Source organism: Molothrus aeneus, chromosome 13, assembly GCF_037042795.1.
Source record: "Molothrus aeneus isolate 106 chromosome 13, BPBGC_Maene_1.0, whole genome shotgun sequence".
Taxonomy (NCBI): Eukaryota; Metazoa; Chordata; class Aves; order Passeriformes; family Icteridae; genus Molothrus; species Molothrus aeneus.
This window is the reverse complement of record NC_089658.1, coordinates 6,387,186-6,413,112: the sequence shown is the minus strand read 5'-3', so window position 1 is coordinate 6,413,112 and position 25,927 is coordinate 6,387,186. Positions and strand designations below refer to the sequence as shown.

Here is a 25,927-nt window from a genome sequence, read left to right as displayed (position 1 = left end):
TCGGGACTCGTTATTAAACCTTCGGCTGCCTGTCCCGAGCGGGAAGCGCCCGCGGGGAGGCGTTTGGGGGCGGCGGGCGCGGTGCCGGTGCCGTTCGGGTTAAACCCCACCGGACCCTGAGGGACCTCGGCCTCGGCCCTGCCCTGAGGGAGCCGCTGCGCCCCCCGCACCGGAAGCCGCTGCAGCCGTTTCCTGCTGGGGCGGGGCTTATGCAGACGCACCAATCGGCTGCGTGCATCGTACGAAGTTGTCCAATAGTAGAGCAGGACAGGGTTTAAAGGGAGCCGCGGCAGCGTGAGGCAGCGGCCGCCGGTTTGGCTGGAGAGCGGAGCGGTTCTGTGTGGAGCAGCGGCAGCGGCCTCCCTGTGTCCGTGCCCATGGCGCTGCCGGTGACGCGCCGTGCCCCTGTGAGTACCCCTGTGAAGGCGGCGGGTGGGCCGCGGAGGCGACAGAGGAGCAGCCAGGGCGAGGAGTCGGGGGGGCGGGAGGGCGAGAGGGGCCGCCGGTGGCCGAGGGCCCCGCCGGTGTTAGCCCTCAGGCGGCGCGAGGGCCGCGGCCTGGCCGGCGGGGGTTGGGGGGCGGCTCTCGGGCCGGCCGGGCCCCCCCGTAGCTCGGCGGGTGGGGCGGCGGCCGGGCCGAGCTGTGGCCCAGCGCTGGGAGGGAGCCCCGTTCCTGCAGCGCGGGCGCTGCCCCCGCCTCGGGCTGGCCTTGGCCGCCCGCGCCGCCCCCGCGGAACTGCGGGGAACGTGGGAGTGGGAAAACTAAAGCTGTCCTAGGGGGAGGTGTAGGCAGGGACTGCAGGAGCCTCGCTTCTGTGACGATTGTCTAATGCTTTAAACTGAACTCCACGAAAAAACTGAAGCCTGGTGGTTTCATTGCTATGCTTAACAAAGAATATTAGGTTTTGCGTGTGCAGCCCAGCTTTTTAATTCATAGGGCATGTGTTTAACCAGGCGTTTGCTTTATGCATCCTCTGGGGGGCGCTGCTAGAGTTACAAAGTGTGAGAGCTTTAAACAGCAGGTGAGCGCTCTGACCTTAAAAAGTATGAGATAGGGTGCATATTTTACTTTTATAACACCGTTCAGAAGTACAGTGCTCTGAACCTAGAGAGGAGGCTTCTTCCTCTGAATATATGTGACTGGCTAGGAAGTAAAAGCTGGTTGAGTAATGCATAGTAGGTACAGTGGTGGTAGGTCTGTAATGGATCAGGCATTGGAAAGTTGTTGGTCTCTGAGTCTTAAACTTTTGCAATTTTATCATTTTAGATCACTAGAGGGATGGAGAATGCTGTGTCTGACCTTAGAAGTAAAGCGAAAACTCATGTGACTGGCAAAAGGGCTGCTTTGGAAGAAATAGGAAATAAAGTTGCAACAAGAGGAACACACATATCTAAGGTAAAGGAACATTTGAAATCTCTGTACAGGGAGAAGTTCGGTTGCTGCTCTGTGCTAATAATAAATGTTTTCACTACAGAAAACAGAATGCCCCAAAGCATCTATAAAGGCTGTGAAAGGACCTAGCAAGGTGACAAATGGAATTGTACTGCCTAAAGCTCCAGCTGCTGTAAATCAAGCAAACAAAGAAACTGATGTTCCAAAGGTAGGAACTGATGATACTGTTCTGGTTTTTAATTTGATTTGCAACTTTGAGCTCTACCTTCACAATAGTTTATCTGTGGCTGTATCTCATTCCCCTGCTGAAGAAACAAAGTCTCTGTGCTGAGGTCTTCATTTAATGCATGTTGTACTTAAGGCATAATGCATGATGTTCAAGTGGCAGAATGAGCTGCTGAAGTACTGGATGACGTTTCTGCTTTAGCTGGCAGTTACTGGAAGATCTTGGGTTTCTGTGTTTGTGGTATGTCAGTGGAAACTTGCTGTGCTGGAGCCCAGGCTTCTATCTAAAGAAGTTGCATTAGTGATGGGTGAAACATGGAAACAAAGAACAGTGATGCTTACACAGTAGATCCGTGTTAACAGGTATGATCTGTTCCTCAGGTTCTGTCTCCTGTCCCTATGGATGTATCCATGCAGGAGGAGGATTTGTGTCAGGCCTTCTCTGATGTGCTGCTCAACAACGTAGAAGACATCGATGCAGAGGACTGGGAGAACCCCCAGCTGTGTAGTGACTACGTGAAAGACATCTACCTGTACCTGAGGGAGCTCGAGGTAGGGTGCCCCAGGGCTGCCCTGGTGTCCCAGGGGGGTTGCCTGGCTGCTCACCCCCTGTCTGTCCCCCCAGCTGCAGCAGTCTGTCCGTCCGCACTACCTGGACGGGAGGACGATCAACGGGCGCATGCGCGCCATCCTGGTGGACTGGCTCGTGCAGGTGCACTCGAGGTTCCGCCTGCTGCAGGAGACCCTGTACATGTGTGTGGCCATCATGGATCGCTTCCTGCAGGTGAGATCTTCCCCAGGCCATGCTCAGTAATCACTCAGTTGCAATGGCTGTAAAGGAGTTCAGGATTTAACTTTCCTTTAGAAAACAAGGTGTGTGCAAACAAAGCTGTGACAGTGCAGCACCTTAACTCTGAGGCTGCTGCCTTCTTTGAGCCTGTTACTATACAGACACCTTTGCCTAGAGTGAAAACCTCATTTATAGGAATGAACATTCTAAACTGATAAATATGAATCTTGATTATCTAGAGTTTGACACCTCAGGGCCTGCATTTTAAATGTCTCTGTTGCAGAATCACCCAGTACCTCGCAAGAAGCTTCAGCTGGTGGGCGTAACGGCGCTGCTTGTAGCTTCAAAATATGAAGAGATCTTGTCTCCTGATATAGCAGACTTTGTTTATATTACTGACAATGCCTACACCAGTAATGAAATTAGAGAAATGGAAATGATTATTCTTAAAGAATTAAACTTTGACCTGGGGCGACCTCTTCCAATTCACTTCTTAAGAAGAGCATCAAAAGCTGGGGAGGTGGGTACTTGTCCTCATTATCTAGCACTTCCCTGTATTGGTAAAGCCTGTAAGGATTGCTTCTGGTTTTTTTATCATGTGACCTTTCCTCCTTCAGCTTAAATGCTGGATGAAGGAATGCTCAGCTCTGAAACTCCACCGTGTGGCCTAACACGACAATGTCACTGTGGCAGCCAGTAGCATTTCACATTTCTATTTACTGATGCCATGTTCAGCCTTAGTGGCAGTAATTTTACTGTTAAACTAAGAAGCCTCGCTTTGAATCTTTTTAATCTTGGTGATCAGGCTACTTATTAGTAAATATATATATTATATATTATAAATAATATAAATTTATTTATAATAATTTATATTATAAATAATATAAATCAGGCTAATTATTATGTTAAACACTAGCAGTGTTGCAGTTCTTTGTAACTTCTGATTGTAAATATTGTGTTATTTAAGAATCAAAAGATAAGCTTTCTCTTTGACCCAACCCTTTCTTTCTCCATCTCAGTAATTATATTCAAGTGACTGCCTACACTTGAGGTGGGCTTCAGTTACCTCAGCAGACCACTGGGTAACTCAAATAAGTTTCTCCCTAAGTCATTTTACACCTCCCCTCCGTAGTTTGCTTTACAGAGGGAGCATTAGTGTCCTTAGTTGGGCACAGCTGTACCTGATACAGCAGATTTCTGTTCAAATCCCTCACTTGACTTTGTGTCTAAATTCCAAATGGCTGCTGGTCTTGATTTTGAGAGGAATGTCTATTAGAAAGGATAATCCCTAAACTGTAGTAAAGATTTTGCTATTTTTGTTTTGTTCTTGAGCACAATAAGCAATTCTGAATGATAATGCTAAAGTGAAGTGAAACTGTGGATTAACAAGCTCTCCACCTGCTAGGCCGATGCCAAGCAACACACTCTGGCAAAATACCTGATGGAGCTGACCCTGATAGACTATGACATGGTGCACCACCGGCCCTCAGAGATTGCAGCTGCTGCCCTGTGCCTGTCTCAGAGGACTCTGGGACACACCAAATGGGTGAGCACTTTAATCAAACTTGTTCTACACTCAGTGGAATCCAACCAGTAAAAAAGTACTTTAAAAATTGTGTTTAGTTGGTCACAGTGCTGGTGCTGGAATGATGGTTGAGCAGCTGGATGCACAGTGGCAGGTAGAGTAAGGAATGTACCAGTAAAAACTCACAGTCCTTTTCTCTGTGAATACTGGGGTTACAAAAGGATTTTCTCATGAAAGCATTGAGTTATTGAAGGCTACACTGTAAGTAAAAGTAGATTTTCATAATTCTTGCAGTACATGTAGCATAATGAAGTTGTGGACCATGAGTAGTGAGTTGTAATTCAGCTGGTAGTTGCTTTCTTATCCTCTGCTCAGTCTAGAAGCATGGTCTTGAAAATTCATGTGTCCAGACTTCTGCCCATCAGGTGGCTCTGGAGCTGTCATTTGAACTGACAGCTACAGTTTCCAGTACTTGGGGCTTAGCCGTGAGCTCGGGGTGTTTGCTGCCTGAACTGATTGTGTCTCAAGCAGCAATTCCTCCCTCACAAATCTCAAGTTTGTTCCCATTCTGCTGCAGGGTACAAAGCAGCAGTACTACACTGGCTATGCAGAAGACGGCCTTGTGATGACCATGAAACATATGGCCAAGAATGTAGTCAAAGTGAACGAGAAGTTAACAAAATACACTGTAAGTATTAGCTACTTAAATACTTTCTCTAATGTTTTCAAAATATCTTTGCTGCATATTGTAGTTCCTTAGGTAAATACTCTGTATGTTATCTTAAAGCATATGCTCCTCTGACAAGCCTGTAAGAGGCTGTTGCATTAATGTTAACAGCAAAACCTTTTAGACAAATTGTGCTCTTGTTACTTTGCAAAATGGTTCAGTTTGCTTGTTTTTCAAGCAGGCAGACAAACTGCCCCAAAATTACCTGCCTGTCAATGGTGTATGCATGAAATTTTTGTATCTCTGTTCTCTGCAGGCTATCAAGAACAAGTATGCAAGCAGCAAACTACTGACCATCAGCACCATCCCTCAGCTGAACAGTGAGATCATCAAGGATCTGGCTGCATCACTGCTGTGAAGCCCTGGGCAGCCAGGGCTGATGGTGTGTGCACTTTGTCTCCTGCTTTTGTACATAGCATTCCAGCTCCCACAGACAGTTCCGACTCACACTGAAGGTGACGTTTTAAATTTGCTTTGTAATACAGCTTTCTATCTAAAAATAAAACTCCTTTCTTTTAAATATTGAGAGTGTGACTCTTTAAGGTACAACCTACATATTTGCAATCTAATGTCCAAGTGGGACATTTGACTAAACAGGTGAATGTTACAACTTGCAGTTAAATGGGCTTGGTTATTCTCTGTGGTTGTTTCCAGAGAGAATCTCCAAGCTTTATATATTGCACTATATTTATTAACTTATTTCATTCTTAAGATAGAGAAGGCAGACAGGTTTTTTTGTTGTACCTTAAAGAACACTAAATATGTACTTTTTTCAGTGCCTTGTTTCAAGAAAGTATACTGGAATTTATTTCTTTCTTTGGACTTAGCCATCTTCAAGTTTGGGGAAAGATGTAGGCTATCTTTAACAGGTATTAACCTTGTAAATCTTTGTGTTTCTCTGTGTGCTAAACAAAAGGGAGCTAAGGTAGAAGAAGTGGAAGGCTCCTGAATGCTGTGCAGGGAATAGAGATGTGGAACTGTGGGCATGAAACCTTTTGAAAGCAGCTCACCCTTGAAACCTCCTCCACTTCCTGAAAAGAACCCCCTTAGGTTTTTTGTTACCTGTTTGCTTGCCCACATCTTTTTCCCCCCTGCTTCTCCAATAAACCTCTGCACCTGGGATCATAGAGTCAAACCCAGCATAAGGCAGTTCTTCTTGTCACCTCCTTGGCACTTTGCTTGCTTTTGTCTGTGTTTCTAACCTAAGTGTCAGCATCTGTATGCCCAGGGAATACAACCATGTAAGTAATGCAACTTTTCTGCCCCAATACCTCATGTATGTCTATTTGTTAAATTAATCTTGTGTAAGTAATGTTAAAATAGACCTTTTGATAGGCCCCAGGTTATACTGAACTCAGTATCTCCCTTCCATGCCTAGCTGTTCTATGCCTGCTCAGCATCTCTTCATGAGTGTGCCTGGCTCTGATGTAGAAGGCAAGAACCCAACACTACAGAAGTGCCCTAGACCTCTCAGTGTTCCCCTGTGGGAAGGATGTTAAAGCTCTACTGGGTTTTCTCTCCTCAAGCAGGAGATTTTTCTCTCCCCTGGGATAAGTAAGCCTAGCACTTGCTGCAAAATGTCTTCTGAAAAATGTGCCTCATTCCTTGTGTGGATATTATTCCTCCCTTGAAGTGAGGTCCTCATTTCTGGCTCGCAGAAACAGCTGCTATAGAAGATAAAGTTTGTGTACCTAAGTTAGATTTAGGCAATAGTTTGGGAGGGATTCAAGATTTTTAGCTGTCTCTTAAAGCTTATGCAACTTTTAATACCAGCATAGGCAGGGCCTTTTAACTTTAACATGAGAGAATGAAATACATGGCACTGCAGCTGGGCATAGGGAAAATAATTTGAAGTGAAGAAAGGGATTCTTTCTTCAGAAGTCAGTGCAGTAAAATCCTGAAGCCATTGTTGTCAAGGGATGTTTGTATATGTGAGAACAAACTTCACAGAGAACAAACCTGTTGATCATCCGGTGTTTTATTTTATGGAGGTTCAAAAGGCAAAGCAGGAATTCTCAGAACTGCAGGGCAAGCAACAGTCACTCTGGGGGAGGCAGACTTGGGCAGTAACACCTGTGCTTTTGCTATTTAAAAGGAGAAGGAGTAGTGCATATCTGTAAGTACCTGGCATAAAAATTCTAGCAGTACTACCTCGTAAGAACAGTGGACTACTGCATTATACATTTATACATGTTTCTATCATAACCAGTTTTTATATACAGTATATAACTATTTCTATAAATGTACAGCTCTGCATAAAGACACTTCCTATAACAGGTAGAGTATTAAACATAAATCCAACATGGGCCAGCCATATTATAATATAAATCTTGAAGAAGGCAACATTGTTTAGCATACAGTACTATGTGGTTTTCTGTTTTAAAGTCTTACAGTGCCTGTTGGAGTCCCTAACACACCTGCAAACACAAACCAGTTCCATTACATCTCTGTACAGAATTAAATAGACCATCACAGTAGTATTTCAGATGGTAATATCCCAAATGAGCCTAAATCGTTTTGACATGTAGCAGCATACTTATTAACATGTTCCCCAGAATGATCTGCATTAGGGGAAATGTGCATTCAACATTATCTTCAGCAGATAATTAAAAAGGTTACTGATACTGAGCTGAAGGCACTTAATAAATACACCCCTTTCAAAGTCCCTGGTTCCAGACTGTAAAGCACCTGTTTCAGGAAGATGGTAGGTTTGAGCATTCTTCACTTACCAGGTGTTTAAACCAGGTTTTAAATATAATAAATAATTGGTCAGTTCATTGCTGTATGGTGCTGAGACAAAAATCAAAGTCTGTACTGTGGGAAACTCTTCCTGCTCATACACAAATTTACTGGTGAAAATACTGCTGAGAAGGCAGACCTTGGAAGAACAGTGTCCTGAAGGCAGGGAAAATAACTTCAACCACTGCTACCTTCATGCCAGTTTTTCTCTGACAGTGTTTTAAATCTTGGTGACATAATTGTTGGGAAACAGACCTTGTTTCCCTCGTAGCCTTCCCGTCCACCAGCCAGAAGGATCTGTAACAAAGACAGCAAGGTAAGGGGTGAGGCTCTGGAAGCATTTCTGTGTACTTGGTGCAACCTTGCAAAGCTGTGCCCACTCAGTGAGAGCATTTCTGGGAAGGAATGAGGGGACAGGATTTTTTGGAGTGTGTTCATCTCTTGGCCACATCTTTTTGCCTTGAGGAGGGTGCTTTGGGGACCCAGAGTTTGAACTGCTTAATTACATTTTGCTTTTTGTGCTACAGCTGTGATTTAGCCTAATTTTCCTCTAGAGCAAGAATTAGTGTCTCACTGAGTGTACAGCTCTGCAGTGACAGATCCTTGGTCTGTGTGACATCCTCCTGAGTGGAGAGGTTGGACTGGGGTGGAGGCTTCTCTGCCCCCTGGGCCAGTATGGGAATTTGCACGCCCAACAAGAGAAGATGAAGTGGGGTGGCTCAGGAAGTGCTGTCCTAACTCCTTGTGGCCACGTGGCTCAAAGCTCAGCGTGTTAGTGGCAGCTGGGTGTGTCCGTACCTTCCTTGAGGATGTCGATGACGTCGTTGGCGTTGAAGCTGAGTTCGTCCGTGTCCTGCGCGTCGTAGGCGTAGAGCGCGCGGCACTGCGGCACCTGCGGCTTGGGCTTGGGCTGCGGCTTGGGCCGGCCCCCGGCGGGCGGCGGGCGGCTCGACGTCTGCCTGCGGACACTGCCACACACAGCAGGGGCTGAGACACCCAAACCTCAGCCCCAGCAAACCCCTCTCTTAATGGATCCATTGCAAACAATGGCACACAAAAAGGAAAAACACATTTGCTTGAATGTCACAACAACTCAAAAGAGCGGTGTGAGACTTCCCTGTAAAAGGGACAGAGTTGCCATTTCTTTCCTATGGAAATGGACGAGTTCCCAACAGCAGTTCCAATGCTTAGAAGACATTTAGTGCCCAGGCTGAAATGGAAGGAAATGTGTACATGCAGTTCATGCATATCTTGGTACATCTACACAGCTCAGGCTGTGTCTCTCCCCTTGCCCCAGTGTCACCAGTGATTCACTTTACAGTATCAAAAATAAGTTCTAGCTCACAGGCTTGCTACTTTACCATTCTTGTGACTAAGCTGTAACAGAGACTTGCATCTCTTAAGTTCCCTCAGATTCCAGGGCCATCTATGGACTTGTTCTGTTATAGCCAACTCTGAAGCAGCAGGGGAGATGCTGCACAAACTGTCACAGCTGTGACCACTCCAAAGATTAGGAAAGGGAAAGAGGGAAGAAATGCCTTTTGTCAGCTCATCAGCTAATAAAGGCTGGAAGAGAGAACAGGTATTAGACTCAGTATGTCAGTTTAAAATGAATAATATATGTGGTCAATGACTGAAAATGGAATGATGGGGAGGAGAATGAACTGTGATCGTGTCAGTAATGCCATGATAATGTAACATGGCTTTTGCAGGACAGGGTTACAGTTACTTACATGACGTCCTAGGCTTAATTTGTCAATAAAGCTCTGATTCTAACTTTGTAGTGAACTGCACCAGAAAATAAGATTAGAAGTATGGATTATAACAGCACTTCAGTTCTCAGTGTATCTATGAGGGGAGAGATTTTTCTCATGATCTTCAGCATCTACTTACTGCCTTTGCTCAGGATAGGAAACACTGTGAGAGCTAAACCTACGTACGGAAATTAAAGAATTCAGCACAGTGGAAAGTAGCTCAGCTCTTGTGCAGCTGTGGTAGAACTACAGTATCTTAAATGAGATGTTTTGCTGCTGGGGGGAGCCTGCTGATTTTCATCTTGGTCCTGCACTGGATTGTTAGTATCACTGTATCCTTCTTGGCAGCTTTGCTAAAAATAAACCCAATTCTACTCCTTAAAAGTTGCATCTACTTATATATCACTGGTTTTGAAATACTAAAGTCACACCTCTTCTAGCTCACAGTGTGTCTGAAATCCTCTGCTGAATAGAGTTACGTTGTTTCTTTTCAGTGTATTAAAAAAGGAGCTCATAATGCTCAGGAAGACAGCCTTGGGAATGTCACTTTCCTAAGAGTACTTAGGTTTGTTACTGCTGCAGAACAGCTGGCGCTGTTGGGTTTTGCTTTTATCATGTGGCTGATGTGTTTTTGTTGTTACATGAACTGTAGTCTCAAGACCAAGTAAAGTTTAATATTAGTAAAAGAGTTTAGGAAGAAGTTGCCATGTGCCAAGAACATTTCACCACTAAAAGCCATGGAAGTTATTACAAGATGGAGATGTCCCTGTTAGCATGTGCTGATGAGTTTGAAAGTGGTAAAATAAGTAGCAGTGGCTACTTCTGATTTCTTTCTTATTTGAAGATTAATCTTCAACAAAGAAAAGCTCTAAATATGCCTGAAATATCTTATGGCTGACCCGTGGCACAGTGGGGTAAAATGACCCATTCAGTACAACTGCAAAGACCTCTGCACATGCCTAACCCTTCTTGAGGGCTCTGTGTTTAGGAACTGGAAAGCTCCTCCTTGGGAACCCTTGGGTGCACTTCTGATTCTCAAAATCTGTCAATTGTGCACATTTATGTTACTGTTTGACAACTGTGAGGTGTGTAATGCTCGCTTAAATTGTAACTAATCTACTTAATAATCAGCCTTGGTGGATAACACAGCAGAAGAATGCTTAGACCAACAGGGTAATTTAGTGCAGAACACCTGCCCAGGGGTTTGTCTGCTGACTGACAGCTGAGACAGGGCTGTTCACACAAAAAGTTGCTCTTGATATGGTTAGAAATAAATGTACTTTTGCTGGCTCCAAGAACGCCCATTCATGCAGATCATGGGAGTCATCAGCAAACTGCTGCTTCTAAACTAAATTCTTTTTTTCCTAGAACTGCTGAATTTGACAGTTAAGTAACACTTAAGATTCCCACTGCAGTGAAGCTCCATTAATGTTCTACAACAGAGTGGAGTAAGGGCTGAGTTAAAGTAGAAACTGTGGGGTGACTGAAAAACCTTAACATTTTTAAGGCCTTCAACATTCATATTTAAGATATTAAACCAGAACTGTTTCACCTTTATTCCTATGGGATGGAGTATGCTTTGGAATCTGATGGAATGGATAACCTTTGAGTACAGCTCAAGAGTACAACCTGGTGACTGATGCACAGAGTGTATCAGTCATGAACAGTTTGAGTGTGTAAAAATATTTGCAAAAATGGACATCTTTTTATCAGATTCAATGTAAAATCTTACCCAGCTGCTCCTTGGTCAGGTACTTTCAAGAAATCCAAGCTTTGTGGTTGCTGTGAAATCTTGCCTGCTCCTCCTGACATTTGCCGTGGTAGAGCTGGTCGTGTCATATTTGTGTACAGGTTCCTCTGATTGGCCCACTGATCTCCTGGGATCTGGGGATGGGCTGCACACTGGGGGGGATTTATTACTCCATTCTGCTGCTGACCTGGAAGTAAAGAAAGAGTGAGTGAGTGCATGCAGCCCAAACTCCAGCTCAGCAAAGGGAACCTGTGATGGCTTAGCTGTCAGACTCACCTGTCAGGGAGCCCCACTATCAAAGAACCCAAACAAAAATCATGTGGAAATGTTGATATATACCCAGCTTCTGGTCTGCTGACAATCTCTTTTGGCTTGCCAACTTCATGGACTCATGCTCAGGTTTAAGACTCGTGCCTTGGGTTAGCTCTCAGCTGAGTTCCATTCAGCTAACATGGTATCAACAACTCCTCTCTAAAGCACTGCACAATATTTTATCCAGATAAGGGTTAATCCATAATAATCATAATTAATCATATCCATAGCTAATCCATATCCAAAATCCTTCTCCTGAAGTTCAAACTCAGTCTACCACATACTCAAGGAATTTGATTGTTTTTATTAAGTTGCTATAAATACTTGTCTATTTTAACAAGCATGTGGGTGGGGGGTGTCTGGGCTTTTTTGTTGTTTTGTTTTTAAAAAATGCCTTGATGTTATTTTGGTAGTTGAAGAGCAGTTTGAATTTTCTAGGACTGACATGGGTATATGCCTTTAAATAAATAATTACGCCTCTAACTTGAATTTAAAGCAAACCCACCCCATGTCTGAGCTACTTGCAGTATCAGGGCCTAAAGAGCCCAAGTCTGGTTGCTTTACATTCATAAAATTCCTATGGAACAAAAGGGGAGCTATGCTTCAATTAAAAATCAGTTTCCTCACTTACATGGGTGAGCCTCTGCTCATTGTGATTATACAGAGCTGTGTAGAGAGGAGAATTCACAATCAGCACCTTTACAGGGAAAACCCTACTGCCTGTAACAGCTGCTCTTCACTGCTGATGTTCTCTGGGTGCTGTGGCAGAACTAAGGGTCAGAAACTCCTGCATAAACCCCACTGTGCAATCCAAGCCAGGATGGCACAGACATTATGGTGATGTTAATAAAGGTTTGGGTTGTTCTGAACCCGTACAGAACACTCTGTTCAGCTACTGCACCACTGATTTCAAAACAAGATGTGAAAATAGCAGAACCCAGATTATTGTTTGGGACTTTCAAGGAGGAATTTGCCCAAATCTTGACATTGCTTTAAACTCCTTGAAAGTCTGAGAATTTCAACTGGAACTCTTTTGTAACACCTGTCTGCAATTTTGTTTTTCCAGCTCTGTGTGGCTACTTTCCAAGAGAGTTTAACATTCAAAGCCACTGTATCCTACAGAGAGGTTTGTAGGAGGAAACTTCTACTCACCTTTTAAATGTGACAGCCCAATGCCTGAGGGTCACCACAGCACTTGAAACTTCAGCAGTAACAATTCTCCTAGCTATAAAACTGCTGAAACAGTTTTTGAAAACATAAACCAGACTGTCCTTGCTTTAACTGATGCTGCACAAATACTCACTATCTCTGTTTGCTCACAGGTCAGCTCTTACAGTAATTTCCCACTTCACTACTGATCTGGGAGATCACACAGTTGTTTGCTTGACTCATACAGCTGTGAGGATTTGGAATTGTCTTTTTAATTTGGTGACCAAGACTGGTCACACCCCTAACTTCCACCATTAGCATTGTGCTTCTCAATAAACAGCAGCTGACTGAAAGAGGACTCTTTGTTAAAAGGAAAGTACTCTGGGAGTGTAAGTAAAAAAACCCAAACTCTTGGGAAATGCTGGCTCAATGGAATATTGTTCTCCCCTGTGAGTTCACAAGCAAAATGAATCCTATCTGCCCAGGGCAGAAGTAGAACACCCTAATGACATCAGTGCCCTGCAGAAAGAGCCAGTGCCCATTGGCACAGCACACAGGAGCTGTAACGTGTCTGGCAATGAGACACAAACTGCATTCTGTGCTCTGCTGGCCCTGAAAGCAGTTTCACTGCAAAGCACTGTCCATGGCTTGATAAGCACAGAGCCTGTACCCTTCACACTGCAGAAGGCTACAAGGTCAGGTTTAGACTGAGTGGCTTATACCAAGTGTCTGAACAAGTCACCATCCACACCAAGCAGGACAGCTCTGGGGGAATATCCAGCAGGACACTTCATAAAATGCCTACAAACACATGCTTTCCAGGCAGGGTCTTTGAAAGAGAAAATTAAACTGTTACCATAATCTTTTTTTAATGGGTAAAAATTGCCAGATGACAGGAGAAAACCAAGAACTTTGACCTGGAATTCTGTTTAGCCCAAGCTAAGAGGACTTACCTGGAGGAGGTGGTGCAGCTCTCATAGGATAAGTCTGATTTTGAGACCTATTGGAATATCCTCTGCCTAGGCTAAGGTTCCGTCTCGTAGGACCTAGAAGAAAGCAGCAACGTTCTGTCACCCCCTCACAATAACATCATTGAGGTAAGGCCCCCTCTTCTGGGATCAGAAAGAGCTGATCTTCAGGAATAGGCAATCTGACTCCTGCAGGCTTGGCCAGGCTGTTATAAAGCATTAGGTGCAGAAAGGGTAACTTTGGGATATTCTCCCTTTAGTGATCCAGTTCAGCCTCAGGATATAAAGCAAAGCCTTGCATCTACAGTAAACAAGGTCCAGACCACTGACAGCTGTAGAGCAGCAAGGAACTCTGCTGCAATCCTCAGGATCTCTGTGTGTTACAGAGAAATTCATACAGAACATGATGAGGCTAGAGCCAAGCATGGATAGAAAAAGGCAACCATAACCATTCTCTGATTTTATAAACCCCTAATTTCCAGAGGAAATTCCTACTTACGGGAATTCTTTGGTAGCCCTGGTCCAATGCTGATCTGCAGCACTTTATTACTTGGTTTGAGAATGGCCACATCTCCTTGGCCTTGTATAAACTGCACCTGTCGGGAACCAGCACTGCTCCAGGGCCCCCAGCTCTCCTTCTTCAGCTTCACTTCAAGTCTGACACACAAATAAAAAACCCCAAAATTGCTACATCAAATCAAGGCAGTATTGCTTGGCAGCAGATAACTTAGAAATATAAAATTAAAAGCTTAGACTGAGAATCTGCATTCCATGAATGACTCAGCTGACATAACCACATATTTAAATCTTTTTTCCATGCTTTTTAAAAAAAAATGTTCTTAATTTATGTTTTAACTTTCCTGGTACAGCTTCTCCAAGGAAGTTTAAGATGCCCTGGAGAGGACAGTGAGCTTTGAACAGAAATGTGCAAAGGTCCAAGCAGGAGATGTGTCAGCCCTGAGCCAGCAGTGCCTCTGTGCTGCCTCTGCTGTTTGTGACCATGCCCTGCACACAGTCAGAGGCACAGCCCCACCCTGTGCCCGGCTGAGCCCCGCCCTGGGTTCTCCGGGGCAGGGCCTGTGCTGAGCTGTAAGGGAACAGCTCTGCACACACACGCCTCACACCCTTCACTTCACATTATTTCCCATAAAGGCACACACACACACACACTCCTTCCCAGCATTTCCACACTACCCATCTGCTCTGAACTGTACTCACATAGGGTTTTGGGCAAGACCCCAAAAATGCAATACGTGACACTCCTGATACTGGCTTTGCATTCTCAGTGTACAGGAGTGTATGCTAGAGTTATGTTCCTCACTTCAATTCTCTTTCTACACCCTTTCCAAACAAAATTAGTGAGCTCCTGTTGCTTCTTGTAATTCCTCCACCTTTTTGAAGGCAATAAAATAAACATACAAATCCAAGGCCTGCTGTTGCTGATCTCCTCAATGGGTGGAAGTATTAACAAAAGCACATGTTTGCTGGGACTGTTTCCAGGATGTCCTCACAGCCAAAGTGCACGTCAGACGTGCTCTAGGTTTTCACACTTGTTTCTAAACAATATTCCCAATATCATTTACTTAAGTGAGGCCTCCTTAGAATTATTCTTTCACCATGCAGTCCCTGGCACCCACAACAAACTTCAGCATTTCAGACTGATACATTATGTGCCCAGAATTCTTTCAAACTCTTCACTGAGATGTCTGCACTCCTAGGTGAAGGTGAAGGAAGAGGATGCTCCTTGCTCCTGCCAGGAGCCAGCAGCAGCTGAGCAGAGGCCCTGCCCTCCCTGTCAGGAGAACAAAGGCAGCTCTCCATGCACACACACAGTGGGAAGTGTCAAATGGCCCTGGTAAATCCTAACCTGTTCCTCTGACAAGGCAAGCACAAAGTCTGGAATCCCTGCACATGCAGGGTTTTACACTGTGCTACCTCCTAGTATTGCAAATAAAGTACAACTTACACTCAATCATTTGCCTTGGCAGCAAGAACAAACCATTTATCCCTAAATGCCCACTGAGAAAAGCCAGAACTCACGTATTGCTAAATTTCAGAGGTAGTTTTTGTTGCGTTTTCTCTTCGTATCGTTTCGATAAGAGGCTTAAAAACTCTGTTTTGAAGACTGATTCGAGCAAACTGTCGTATTCCTGTTCATGTAGAATGAAAATGTCATCCTGCATGGTGCTGCAAGGAAATCAGAGCATACACCACCCAGTTTAAAATGTCATCAGCAAACACAGCCAGCATTATAATGACATTTGCAGAGTACTCATGGTTAATTTTTAAAAACATAACAAAGTCCAAGCAGCATTAATTACAGAGCCTTGCATTCTGAGAACAGGTTTGATTTTATTTCAGGTGTTGATAATAGAATAGCTGAAACAATCCCTTTTGAGAGACAGGAATACTACTTAGTAATTTTACAGTAATTACTGTTAGCAAAAAAAACATTTAAAATTAAATGGTGCTATTAAAATTACATTTAAAATCCTTCTCTTCAATAATGGCAGATTTTTGACTAGGGATAAATTGCAAATTTGAAGGTTATTGAAGCAAGTCTGAAACCCAAAGCAAGCAAATTCAAAAAGAAAGCTTACAATTCCCACTTCATCAATCAAATTGCTCTATTAATGGAAAAAATATATTGCAGGTACTGACCTTAAAGAAACAGAAAGAATTCTCTCCACTTCCATCCTTCGCTTCAAGACCTCCTTCACCTGGCCCTTCTCTGGGCCCTGCTTTATCTTCTCCCGCCCGATCAGGTAAATGCACTTGGGAGTGAGGACGAGATCTCGCTTCACACTCTGAAACACAACATTGGAAACACACAGCTGTGAGCTGGGCACTGGAAACACACAGCTGTGTCCTGGGCACTGGAAACACTCAGCTGTGTCCTGGGCACTGGAAACACTCAGCTGTGTCCTGGGCATTGGAAACACACAGCTGTGAGCTGGGCACTGGAAACACTCAGCTGTGTCCTGGGCATTGGAAACACACAGCTGTGTCCTGGGCACTGGAAACACTCAGCTGTGTCCTGGGCACTGGAAACACTCAGCTGTGTCCTGGGCACTGGAAACACTCAGCTGTGTCCTGGGCACTGGAAACACTCAGCTGTGTCCTGCCTGGTGTGGCCCTGAGCTGGGCAGTTCCTGGTACGAGATGGTGAAGACAAGTCTGACTCACAGCAGAACTGGTCTTCAGGGGATGTTGCTGTTCCACCCACCTTAAACCTTCTGTCATATTTAGTTACAGTGTCTGCAAAATCGATCTTCTCCCTCTTGCCCACGAACTGGCGCAGCTCGGGGTGCTCCTCCATGCCGATGTAGTCTCCCACAAAATTCCTGTTAATGCTGTTCCGTCTTCTCTCCTTCTTGCTCAGCAACAAATCTGATGCTTAAATACAAAACATAAACACTGATTAATAGCATCTACCAGGTTTCCTAAACTCATGCTCTCCAAGAGCCAACTGTTTCACACAGAATTTCTTGGGAAGTGAGAACCACATTGTTTGTAATATGGAAAAACAGTGAAGCACTGCCTCTAATCCTTTAGGTAAGGATGTATGTGATCATTAAACCCATTCCTAATGAAATACACTGATGGCAAGTGTAGTTCTCATTAATTAGGAGCACTTCTGGAACTAAGAAATCTCTCACAGTGCTATAAATTAAAGATTAACCCTTCCAAACCCAGCATGTTCATTCACACAGCCCAGGTCACACACAACTAAGTCCCAGGAGAGTCCATGGATTGATCTTATCACCTACAGATTACTCAGATCCTGTGTAACTGTGGGAAGTTTTCTTTTTTTGCCTCCCCTGTCTGTCCTACTCAGTCTGGCTCTGATTTCAGAGCAAAACACTGCCCAGTCCAAGCATGCAGAGCAGTCAACCTCCTCAGTGGTACTGCAGGGCTCCAACAAAGTGCAATCACTCAGACAATTACCTGCAATGCAACTTTTGCCTACAGAGAGGGATTTCCCCGCCTTTGTGCCCCTCCTTCTGTTCCTGCAACCATGTGTGTGTGCAGTCCCTGCCACCAGAAGTTCTGACCTACCTTCTTCTCTCATCTGCACGTATTTTTTCCTGGCTGCATACTTCCTCCAGGCCTTCTGGATGGCCCTGGCATATCCATCATACTTCCTCTCTCTCATCTCTTCCAACAGGAACAGCTGTACAAAGAGACAGTGGGGTGGGGCAGACATTTTACACGCAAAGTTCAAGAAAAAGCTGCATTTTACTTCTGACAACTCTCCAGTGCATTTCACTCTAGATCCAAGCTGGTTCCTCTTCCACAGCTGTGGTATCTAGACTGGAATGCTAAGGAAGCCTTTCTGGAAGAGATCTCTGGTGCTTGAGTGGCTGTGGCTCTTACCAGTCTACCCATTAAGTTCCACACCCAATGATGAAGGAAGAGGAATACGGATTCTCCCTGAAATACTCTACTGGTGCAATGCAAGGTTTTCTACTGGCCATTTCTTCAGCCTCCACCCACACATTCTCCAAAATTCCTACTTCTCTTGTCAGAATGTTACCATGCCTGTGGGGATCTGTGCCATGTGTAACACAACTGTTCACGAGCAACTTTCTTCCCTGGCTGAATTTCAGACCCTCCTGTCCACTGGCTCCATTCTTTCTCACCACTGAAGGTTGTCAGCTGGCTGCAGGACTTGTAACTATGACCTTACAACTCACAAGAATGACATAGTAAGGTTTTTAGGTCTAAAATATCAGAAATCAAGAGAAAATACTATTTTATTAAAACATGAATGGAGTGTGGATCTCCTTTTTTGAGAATCCCAGGTCTCATTAAAAGACATGTAAATTTAATGCATTTTAAACAACTTCATATTGTAGGATACAGCATATTCACTACAGCCTTTTACATACTCCAGTGAAATGGGATTTTTTTCTTATCAGGGGCACAAGCATTTGGCTAAATTGCAGCATTCAATCAGTCCACTGACATGACTGTTGCTTATTATTTCCCTGCATTGTATGTTAAACATTCACAGGAGTAATTAGCAAAAATGGGTATATGGAGAAGCAAACCTGGGCTTTAGGATTTTTTTTTTTACTTTGTTGCTCTAAACCATGCAAACCTAGAAAAACAGTTGTTCATATTGATCTGAAAAAGGAAACTCGATCTGATGCAAACCATTTCCACAAAACCTCACTTGCTCCTGTACAGAGTTATTTATTCAGGTGTGTGATGGAAATGTAAATAATGAAGCCTTTCTGCCACCCATAAAACCTTATTTCACAGTTGGCAATTCTCCATCTACAGCAAACTTATTTAAAATTTTTTTAAAATCTCTTCCTGAACACAAGCACTGGCTGGGGTTTCAGCACAGGCATGAGAGCTCCTGATGCAAAAACATCCTCAGCTGCAGCAGGAGCATGACTGACCTCACCAAATTCAGGTTACAGTGACCAATATTGATGAATACTCACCAGTTATTTCTCTAACAATAATGTTAATTGCAAAATCTCAGGGCAAAATAATCTATCATCTGCAGCTGAAGGTCACCATTAAGGAAGTTCAATTAAATCACTGAGCTAAAATACAGTTCTTGAACTATAGAAATAAAGATACTACATAAACCCTTTCCTAAAACATGTATTATAAAGCCTCCCCTACACTCTCAAGCAAATCAAGTATTTTTCATCTTTAACCCCAACAAGTGCTGTTTTTGGTGGAAGAAAGAAAAAATTTCATTTACCATCTAAAAGATTATTTTTCTCAGAAGCAATATGAACCTAGCCAATATTTTAGTAATATAAGATGAAAGATGATTGTCTTTCTTAATAAAAGATAAATCCCTCTTTAAAATATTCAGTTCTTAAAAATATTTTTAACATAAAATAAAAAAGCCCAGACTCATTTTAGTACTTACTTAAAAAGAGATTTTATGGCATTAAAAAAAAAAACCCAAACATATCTAGTAATTAAAAATATTAATTAAAATTAAAATTGAAACACAACCCCCAAAAAATTTCCAGTCAACTTCATGCTGTCCTAACCTGCAGAATTGCCCCTCAGTAAAACTCACAGATACACCATTAAGTGAATATCCATGCAAGCAGGACCTAGCATCACAAAAATGCACTGGGATGGGAAGATGCTTCTACTGGGCAGCAACGTCCTCCTCTCCAAAGAGCCAGCAGCAACTCAGGCTGGGTTACAGATCATTTATGACTGAAGGGAAACTGGATCCATCAATCCCATGGCAGCATTGCCACCGGGCTATTGGACAGGACAGACACCAGGAAATCACACCAACTTTGTAAGACAAAACTCCCAATAATCTCCAGAAAGAAATCACAGCTGTGCTCCACAGGAAGCAGGTAAAGCTCACACTCCCTCAGAACTGGCTGGCTGTTGTTGCCATGACCAAGTAGGATCAATCCCATAATAGTTTCCTGCTCTGCCAATATGCCACCTGAAGAACTGTAATAACCAACACCTCAAGTACTACATGCTGTGGTGTATGAACATGTCTCTCAGATGTAGGCAGGAATGTAAATCCCATTATTCCTGAACAATATCTTACCCTTTTTATGGTAGAAACAACAAAATTTCTATAATGCCTTGGAGAAACATTCTTCTTTTGCCTTTAACAAATACCTTCCCATGTGATTGGGCACAGCAGCGTCATTGCCTGAATTATTAGAATTATTAGAAAAATATATGTTCCTAGAACAGCAAATGGTAGCTATAGAAGTGTTCAGCTTTTGTTTTAGCATGTAACTTCAAACACCAAGAAATCGATGCTCAGCTGCAAGATGTGCTACACAAACTAAGGCCCATGGCTCCTGATGCACCAGGAATCCAGAAGGGTGAGTAGAGCACAGATTTTCCTTAACAACCTTCCTGAACAGCAAAGTAAGAAAACTTTTTTCCAACAGATTTTGCCTAACTTAGTAGGCACAGGATAAAACCAGCCTTGTGATGCCTCCCTAATGTTCCCTTTAGGATTTCAAATTGCAGTCATTCTGGAACACTGATTTACTGTCCTTACCGTCCCTGGGGATTATTCTACCTTCATCAACAGTTCTTGTTATGAGAAGAGGACCAATGTTCTTGATACCAAAGCATCTTCATAACCTATTTTTCTTCTTGATGTATTTAATTCTCTTTCTATTAAGTGCCAAACCCCTGCAGTGACTTTATGTAGTGTGCCCTTTACAGAGGCTCTGTGATAGACAGGCTCAGCTTGTCTCAGATTTTTACACTTCCCACACCTCAGCAGGTATCATGCTCAACTTGAGCAGGCAGGACTTTAATTTCAGCAAATAGCTGCATAATTAAAGAATTGTGTTCTGGCACACTTACAGACTCTGGAGCTTTGATGAAGACTTTGGACTTCCCAAGCTGGTACTGGTCAGGATCCATGTTGACTGACTGAAGCAAGTGGAGGACACCTTGTTTCTCTTCTCCTTTCCATGAGGGCCAGGTTGCTTTGGTGAGAATGGCATACCTTAAACCACCAATGAGAAGAGATTAAAACCTGAGGTCAAACAGCAGCAGCAGAACACCACTGACTCTTGGCCAGCACTACCCTGGGGGAGGGTGACAATGGCAGCAGGCTCAGAGCTTGGTGTGTGTGCAGATGCACAGTATTAAGATGTTTCTTGTTTAGTGAGACCAAACAACTGAGAAGGACAACAGTACCCTGGAGTCTCCCACTTCCAGATGCTAAGTTCTGTCTGGTAACTGCAGCAGTTCACTGCACAAAGTTCTGCTGGAATCTGCTTAAGTCCAGGGTGAGGTTATTCACCAACAATGACCTATGGCCCAGGTTTGAGTAGCTACATCCTTGGTACTCTGAGCTGGTTCCCAAGCACATGTCCAAATTCTCACTCAAGCCTTCTCACTCTTATTCTTACAAAGGTCTTTTCTGTTTCTGAGCAAGTGACCAGTTTGTGCTCCTAACGACATGCTCAACAGCTGGGCTGCATTTAGCACGGAGCCAGGGCTGGCTCTATCCCAGGAAGCCTCTGGCTTGGCCGCTGGTGCAAGAAGGAAGCCACAGTGATGTTGGTGCTTGAGGGCACTCTGGGAACTGACCCCACAGAGGGCCCCCAAGGAGCAGGGAAGTGCCCTAACTTTGACAGAAAGCACGGAGCCTTCTCTCTCATGGTGTCCTCTGTAAGCCTTGAGAATGAAGTAATGCCAGGCTGCAGCCCCTTTTAAACTGCCCACTTCTCCAGGCTTCACTTGGGCTTTTGGAGCTGCCAGGCTGGAGTTACAAAGCTGCCTTGTTCCACTGCCCACCAAAGGAGCACTGCTGGGCTTTAGCTGCCCCAGCATGTCTGTGGGGAAGGAACTTCTCTGGCAGCAGCTGTCTGGGCTCCTTTGACAAGACTGGAGAACAGCTAAATATATTGAGACAAATTTCTCCCCAAAGTCTTATATTCTTTACTCTTGACAGTTTCCTTTTAATGCCTTAGGCATACTTAAGTGATGTAAAGTAAATCATGCTTATTAGCAAAACTATTCAACCCATGAAAAAAGTGATCAGCTCTGGAGGTCAGTTTGTTGTAATTCCCAAGTTCTTAAGATGATATAGGCAGCTCCTAATAAAATGCTCTCAAAAACCAGGCAAGGAGCTGTTGGAAAATACATTAAAGGAATGTTGATTACTGGTTATCATCATATCTAAAATGTTATCCAGCCAAGAAGCAGGAACAGTATCATGCAATTTAAGTAACAATACCACACAAACAGAAATAGCAAACAGTTAAGAAGAAACGTATCACAAAACCCAAACACCTCTGAATAGAAGGTGCATGAAAAGAAAGTAACTTCTGAGTAATTCAGTAGGATTCAAACCACTGATGTTCAAATCTCTCAGTTAACAAATGCTCAAGTACTCTGCTGGACAGCGTAATGAAGTAGCTCTTACACCACCTTAAATATGGCAGTGTATTATACACAGTCTGTGTTTAGACAATGTGTACATTTACATATTTATGTGATTTATCAGTATTATGGGATAAATAGATGCAACCCAGTAAGGAGTTGTAACTTAAAGTAACTCCCAGCTCATTTATTTACCAGCCTCTTTTGCAGGCTCATCATGTACTGCCAACAGTGCAGCTGTGTAGGTGGGTGTGACCAAGTCTGAAGGTAAAGGAGCTGAGGTGAATAAAGGTGTTTGAAACTGCTACCAACACAAGAGACTGTGACATGACATTTCAGCATGCTACAAATTCTCTCCTACATCTCCTGAGCTGCAAAGGAGGGCATAGGGGAAAACGTGATTCAAGACCTTTTAATATGTGTAGAACTCTTGAGAACAAAGAATAGATTTAAAATTCTCCTTTTTCATCAAATTAACTTCATACATTTTACTTCTGTGACAAATCTAGAGGACAGAACAAACAGATAATTCTAGAACATGCGCTATTTAAGCATTTCACAGGTTGACAATGTGACAACTCTGACTGTTCACTGCTGTTCAGCAATGGCACTTCAGTGTCCTCATGCATGCTCCCCATGAAACAGTCATGTCACTATCCATGAATCCAGGTTTGTTAAGCTTGTGTAATATGATCTTGCAGATGATTTCAGCACAAGTACTAAGTGTGTTCTTAACATGCTTCTGAAACAATTTTAAATCATGACTGTCCCCAGATAGGTATTACAAACTCCCAGTCAGCAGTTAGGTCTGATGGCTGAGCAGGGAGTGGGAGCTCAGCTTTCAGATTGGTTATGCTTGGGAACACACAGGCCTTTTCAGTGACTGTGGCTTTTTGCATGCAAATGTAAATTTTGTACATAAAAGTCTATTCAGCCCAGCAATCTCCACTTGCATGGAGCTGCCAAGGGACGCCCAATGAAAACAAGTGTACAAGCATGCATTTCCTGTCATCCCATGTCTCAGCCCCATTTTACTCACACTGACTCTGGGGGTCAGAACAGAGCTTGTTCTGGATGCTAGGAACTGTGAATGGAAAGGGTGCAGGAAAAGTTTTACTCATAACAAAATGTTACATTTAACAAAGATAATTAATCTAAAACAAAAGGATGAATTCTGTAAGAGGAGTTTCAGTTGCCTGTGGATCCAGAAGTACCACATAGCTTTCCTCTGTGCAGAACTCTCAGAGCCTGCCCAGCCCTCACAGTCTGTGTGCAGGCTAGATTTAACACACAGTATAAATCTGTTATTTGTCTCAGCAACAGTCTGTGTTCAGTAACATAGCCTGTAGCATGTTCATGCTTATACATCTAAGCTTGAAAGTCATAAAGAAAAAGGAATTTATAATTGTTCCATGAAAATGAAGTCCATACTTTCAGAGATTTTAGGTCTGGCTGTTACTGCATTATTAGAATATTCTCGGTACTATCATGAAGGATTACTAATGGCTTTGTTCTGTGCTGTCTGATTAACTATACTCCACTCCTCGCAAAAACTGATTGGGTTTTGTTTGACACTCTCAAATTCAATGCAACAACTTCCAGCAAAAGCTGATTTATCACATAAAGCCTGCTTGGGCACTTATTAGCTGCATGTGTCCAGTTTCTGAAGAACAGAAGCTGAATGTTGTATAAATCTTGAAACTGCTCCTATTTAAGAGGATTTCATTAGCTAGTGGAGGTAGTTAATCATGGTAACAGCTGGCGCTAAGACACCGAGAACAGGACTGATCTTCCAGAGCTCTGACTCGCTCTCATTCATTCTGAGAGCAGCTGCAGAGGTTTGAGCTGTGCCCATTCCCAGCTGTCAGAACACCAGTGGAAGGATAACAAGCTCTGTAAGCTGAGGCTCTCTTTACACTGCAGTGGTTGAATGGCACATGCGGATTTCTTTACCTGTCTTCTGTCTGCTGTGGGGAGAGTGGAGCAGTAACATTTTAGAAAAAGGCTTGCAGCTGGACACTCAGATTTCAGGCACTGCATCAGTTCCTTGAACTCTTTGTAACTTTGTGGAACCCTCTCATAGCACTACAAATACTGAGACTTTAGGCAAGTTTACAGAAAAGATGAAGTATTTTCAATGACACAAAGCCAGGCTTTGAAGCACTTTGAAATTTCTGTGTAATGGAGATCACTGAGCAAGGCACATGTGGAGAAATGGCTAAGTGAGAACTGGGAAGGTTTCAAAACTGGCAACCTTTTGGTTGTCTCCTTATCATGTAAACAACCCTGCTGTTGTTTACAGTAATTCTTCTAAACAGTGCTACCTACCTCTGCAGAAACTTCTTGAAAACCCGTCTGTAGGCGTAGCCAGCTCTTCTGACTCGAATATTTTCTTTCAGACCCAAGTATTCCACTTGATGTTTTACCCTGGGGACAAAAACAATGCAAGCCTTAAAATCCATTTAATTTCAGCATATTTGTGGATTGAGGCATTCTTAAACATCTGAATCACGTTTAACTGTTGATTGCTAAAATTCATGCACAGGTAAATGAGTTTCATTTTCACATTACCCTGCACACTGCATGGAAGGGAAGATATTCCAGGTAGGTAGACTACAGCACTGAAATATATGCAGCAAATTAACTTTATAATTTGTTCCTAGTTTAACTTCCTATCTCCAAAATAATTTCTGTATAAATTTCTTAAATAATAAAATCCATAAAAGGCCAAGTAACTATTACTGATACAATTACACAGCTGGTATCCAAGGGATTGGGAAATTGTTTTGTGTTCTCTTCTGAAGGTTTTTCCTATGCTTTACATAGCTCAAACAGCAACACAGTAACATTTTTTTCCTCGTTGTTATGGAGAGAAGACCAAATGTGATGGCTGGAAAAAGCCCCTGATGCCAAACCTTCACTACACAAAGAATCAGAAAGAAGAAAGCCAGGTCAGCATACTGATGAAAAGCCAGAATTCCTCCTAATTTTACCATGCTGCAAAGGAAGGATTCGAGGATAGGCACAAAACTGGCTACAACCAGCAACAGATGACTCATCCATGGCACATTTTAAATTACAAACAAAAGCTGAGCTGGTACCAGTCCCACAGAAAGTGTTAATGGCTGTGGAGAAACTCTGCTGCACGTGGGAACTGAAGCATCATTATCCCAAGATCAGCAGAGCCGCCTCACACCAAGCACTTCCAGCCAGGTTCTAATCAGAACAAGTATGTGCCCATGAAAAGCTAAGCAGAAAAACAGCAAAACAAAAAAGCTTTTGCACTTTTCCCTCCTTCTACACCCCTGACACATTTATGATTATATGTTTCTTCTTACATATCCTGCTTAGTCTACATATCCTTACATAGTCTACTGCCTAATGTTTGGTAATTTGATTTGAAGAATTTCAGTTGCTGATTTCCTTTGCATTTTCTTACTTTTCTCATCTAAGTCATACGCTGAAAGAAGCAAGGTCCGTTTTTCACTCTGCTGCTGTTCTTCTACAGAGCAAAGTATAAAAGCTTTAGCTTTCAGTCTGAACTATAACAGTTTTTAAGATTTTAGTCCTGCAAATTTAACAAACAGTATATAAAAGACCATTTGTTTACATATAATTTTTAAAAAGTGAGCCTGTAATGAGCCATTTTTTTGTTTTGCTTACTATTTCTCTGATTTTACAGAAGGTTTTTCAAATCCTGGAACACTCACAGTTAATTCAATGTTATT

At 43.2% G+C, this 25,927-nt stretch overlaps 2 protein-coding genes across 2 annotated transcripts in view; one reads left to right on the top strand and one right to left on the bottom strand.

The window, feature by feature from the left end:
* The first annotated feature begins 298 nt into the window (after nt 1–298).
* Nucleotides 299–5,179, top strand: CCNB2 (cyclin B2). The gene is made up of 9 exons (XM_066559107.1): nt 299–407; nt 1,267–1,395; nt 1,475–1,600; nt 1,999–2,169; nt 2,243–2,401; nt 2,691–2,927; nt 3,813–3,953; nt 4,510–4,620; nt 4,916–5,179. Exons 1-9 carry the CDS (start codon nt 378–380, stop codon nt 5,015–5,017), a joined length of 1,206 nt encoding a protein of 401 aa, XP_066415204.1. The 5' UTR covers nt 299–377; the 3' UTR covers nt 5,018–5,179.
* Nucleotides 5,180–6,619: 1,440 nt separating this feature from the next.
* The window catches only part of MYO1E (myosin IE), a 76,746-nt gene continuing 57,438 nt past the window's right edge, over nt 6,620–25,927 (bottom strand). Inside the window, 11 exon segments of the mRNA XM_066559106.1 lie at nt 6,620–7,695; nt 8,197–8,366; nt 10,885–11,089; nt 13,317–13,409; nt 13,831–13,988; nt 15,372–15,518; nt 15,993–16,138; nt 16,558–16,727; nt 17,391–17,505; nt 20,670–20,814; nt 24,528–24,626. Of these exon segments, the coding sequence (XP_066415203.1) occupies nt 7,619–7,695; nt 8,197–8,366; nt 10,885–11,089; nt 13,317–13,409; nt 13,831–13,988; nt 15,372–15,518; nt 15,993–16,138; nt 16,558–16,727; nt 17,391–17,505; nt 20,670–20,814; nt 24,528–24,626 (1,525 nt within the window). The 3' untranslated portion in view covers nt 6,620–7,618.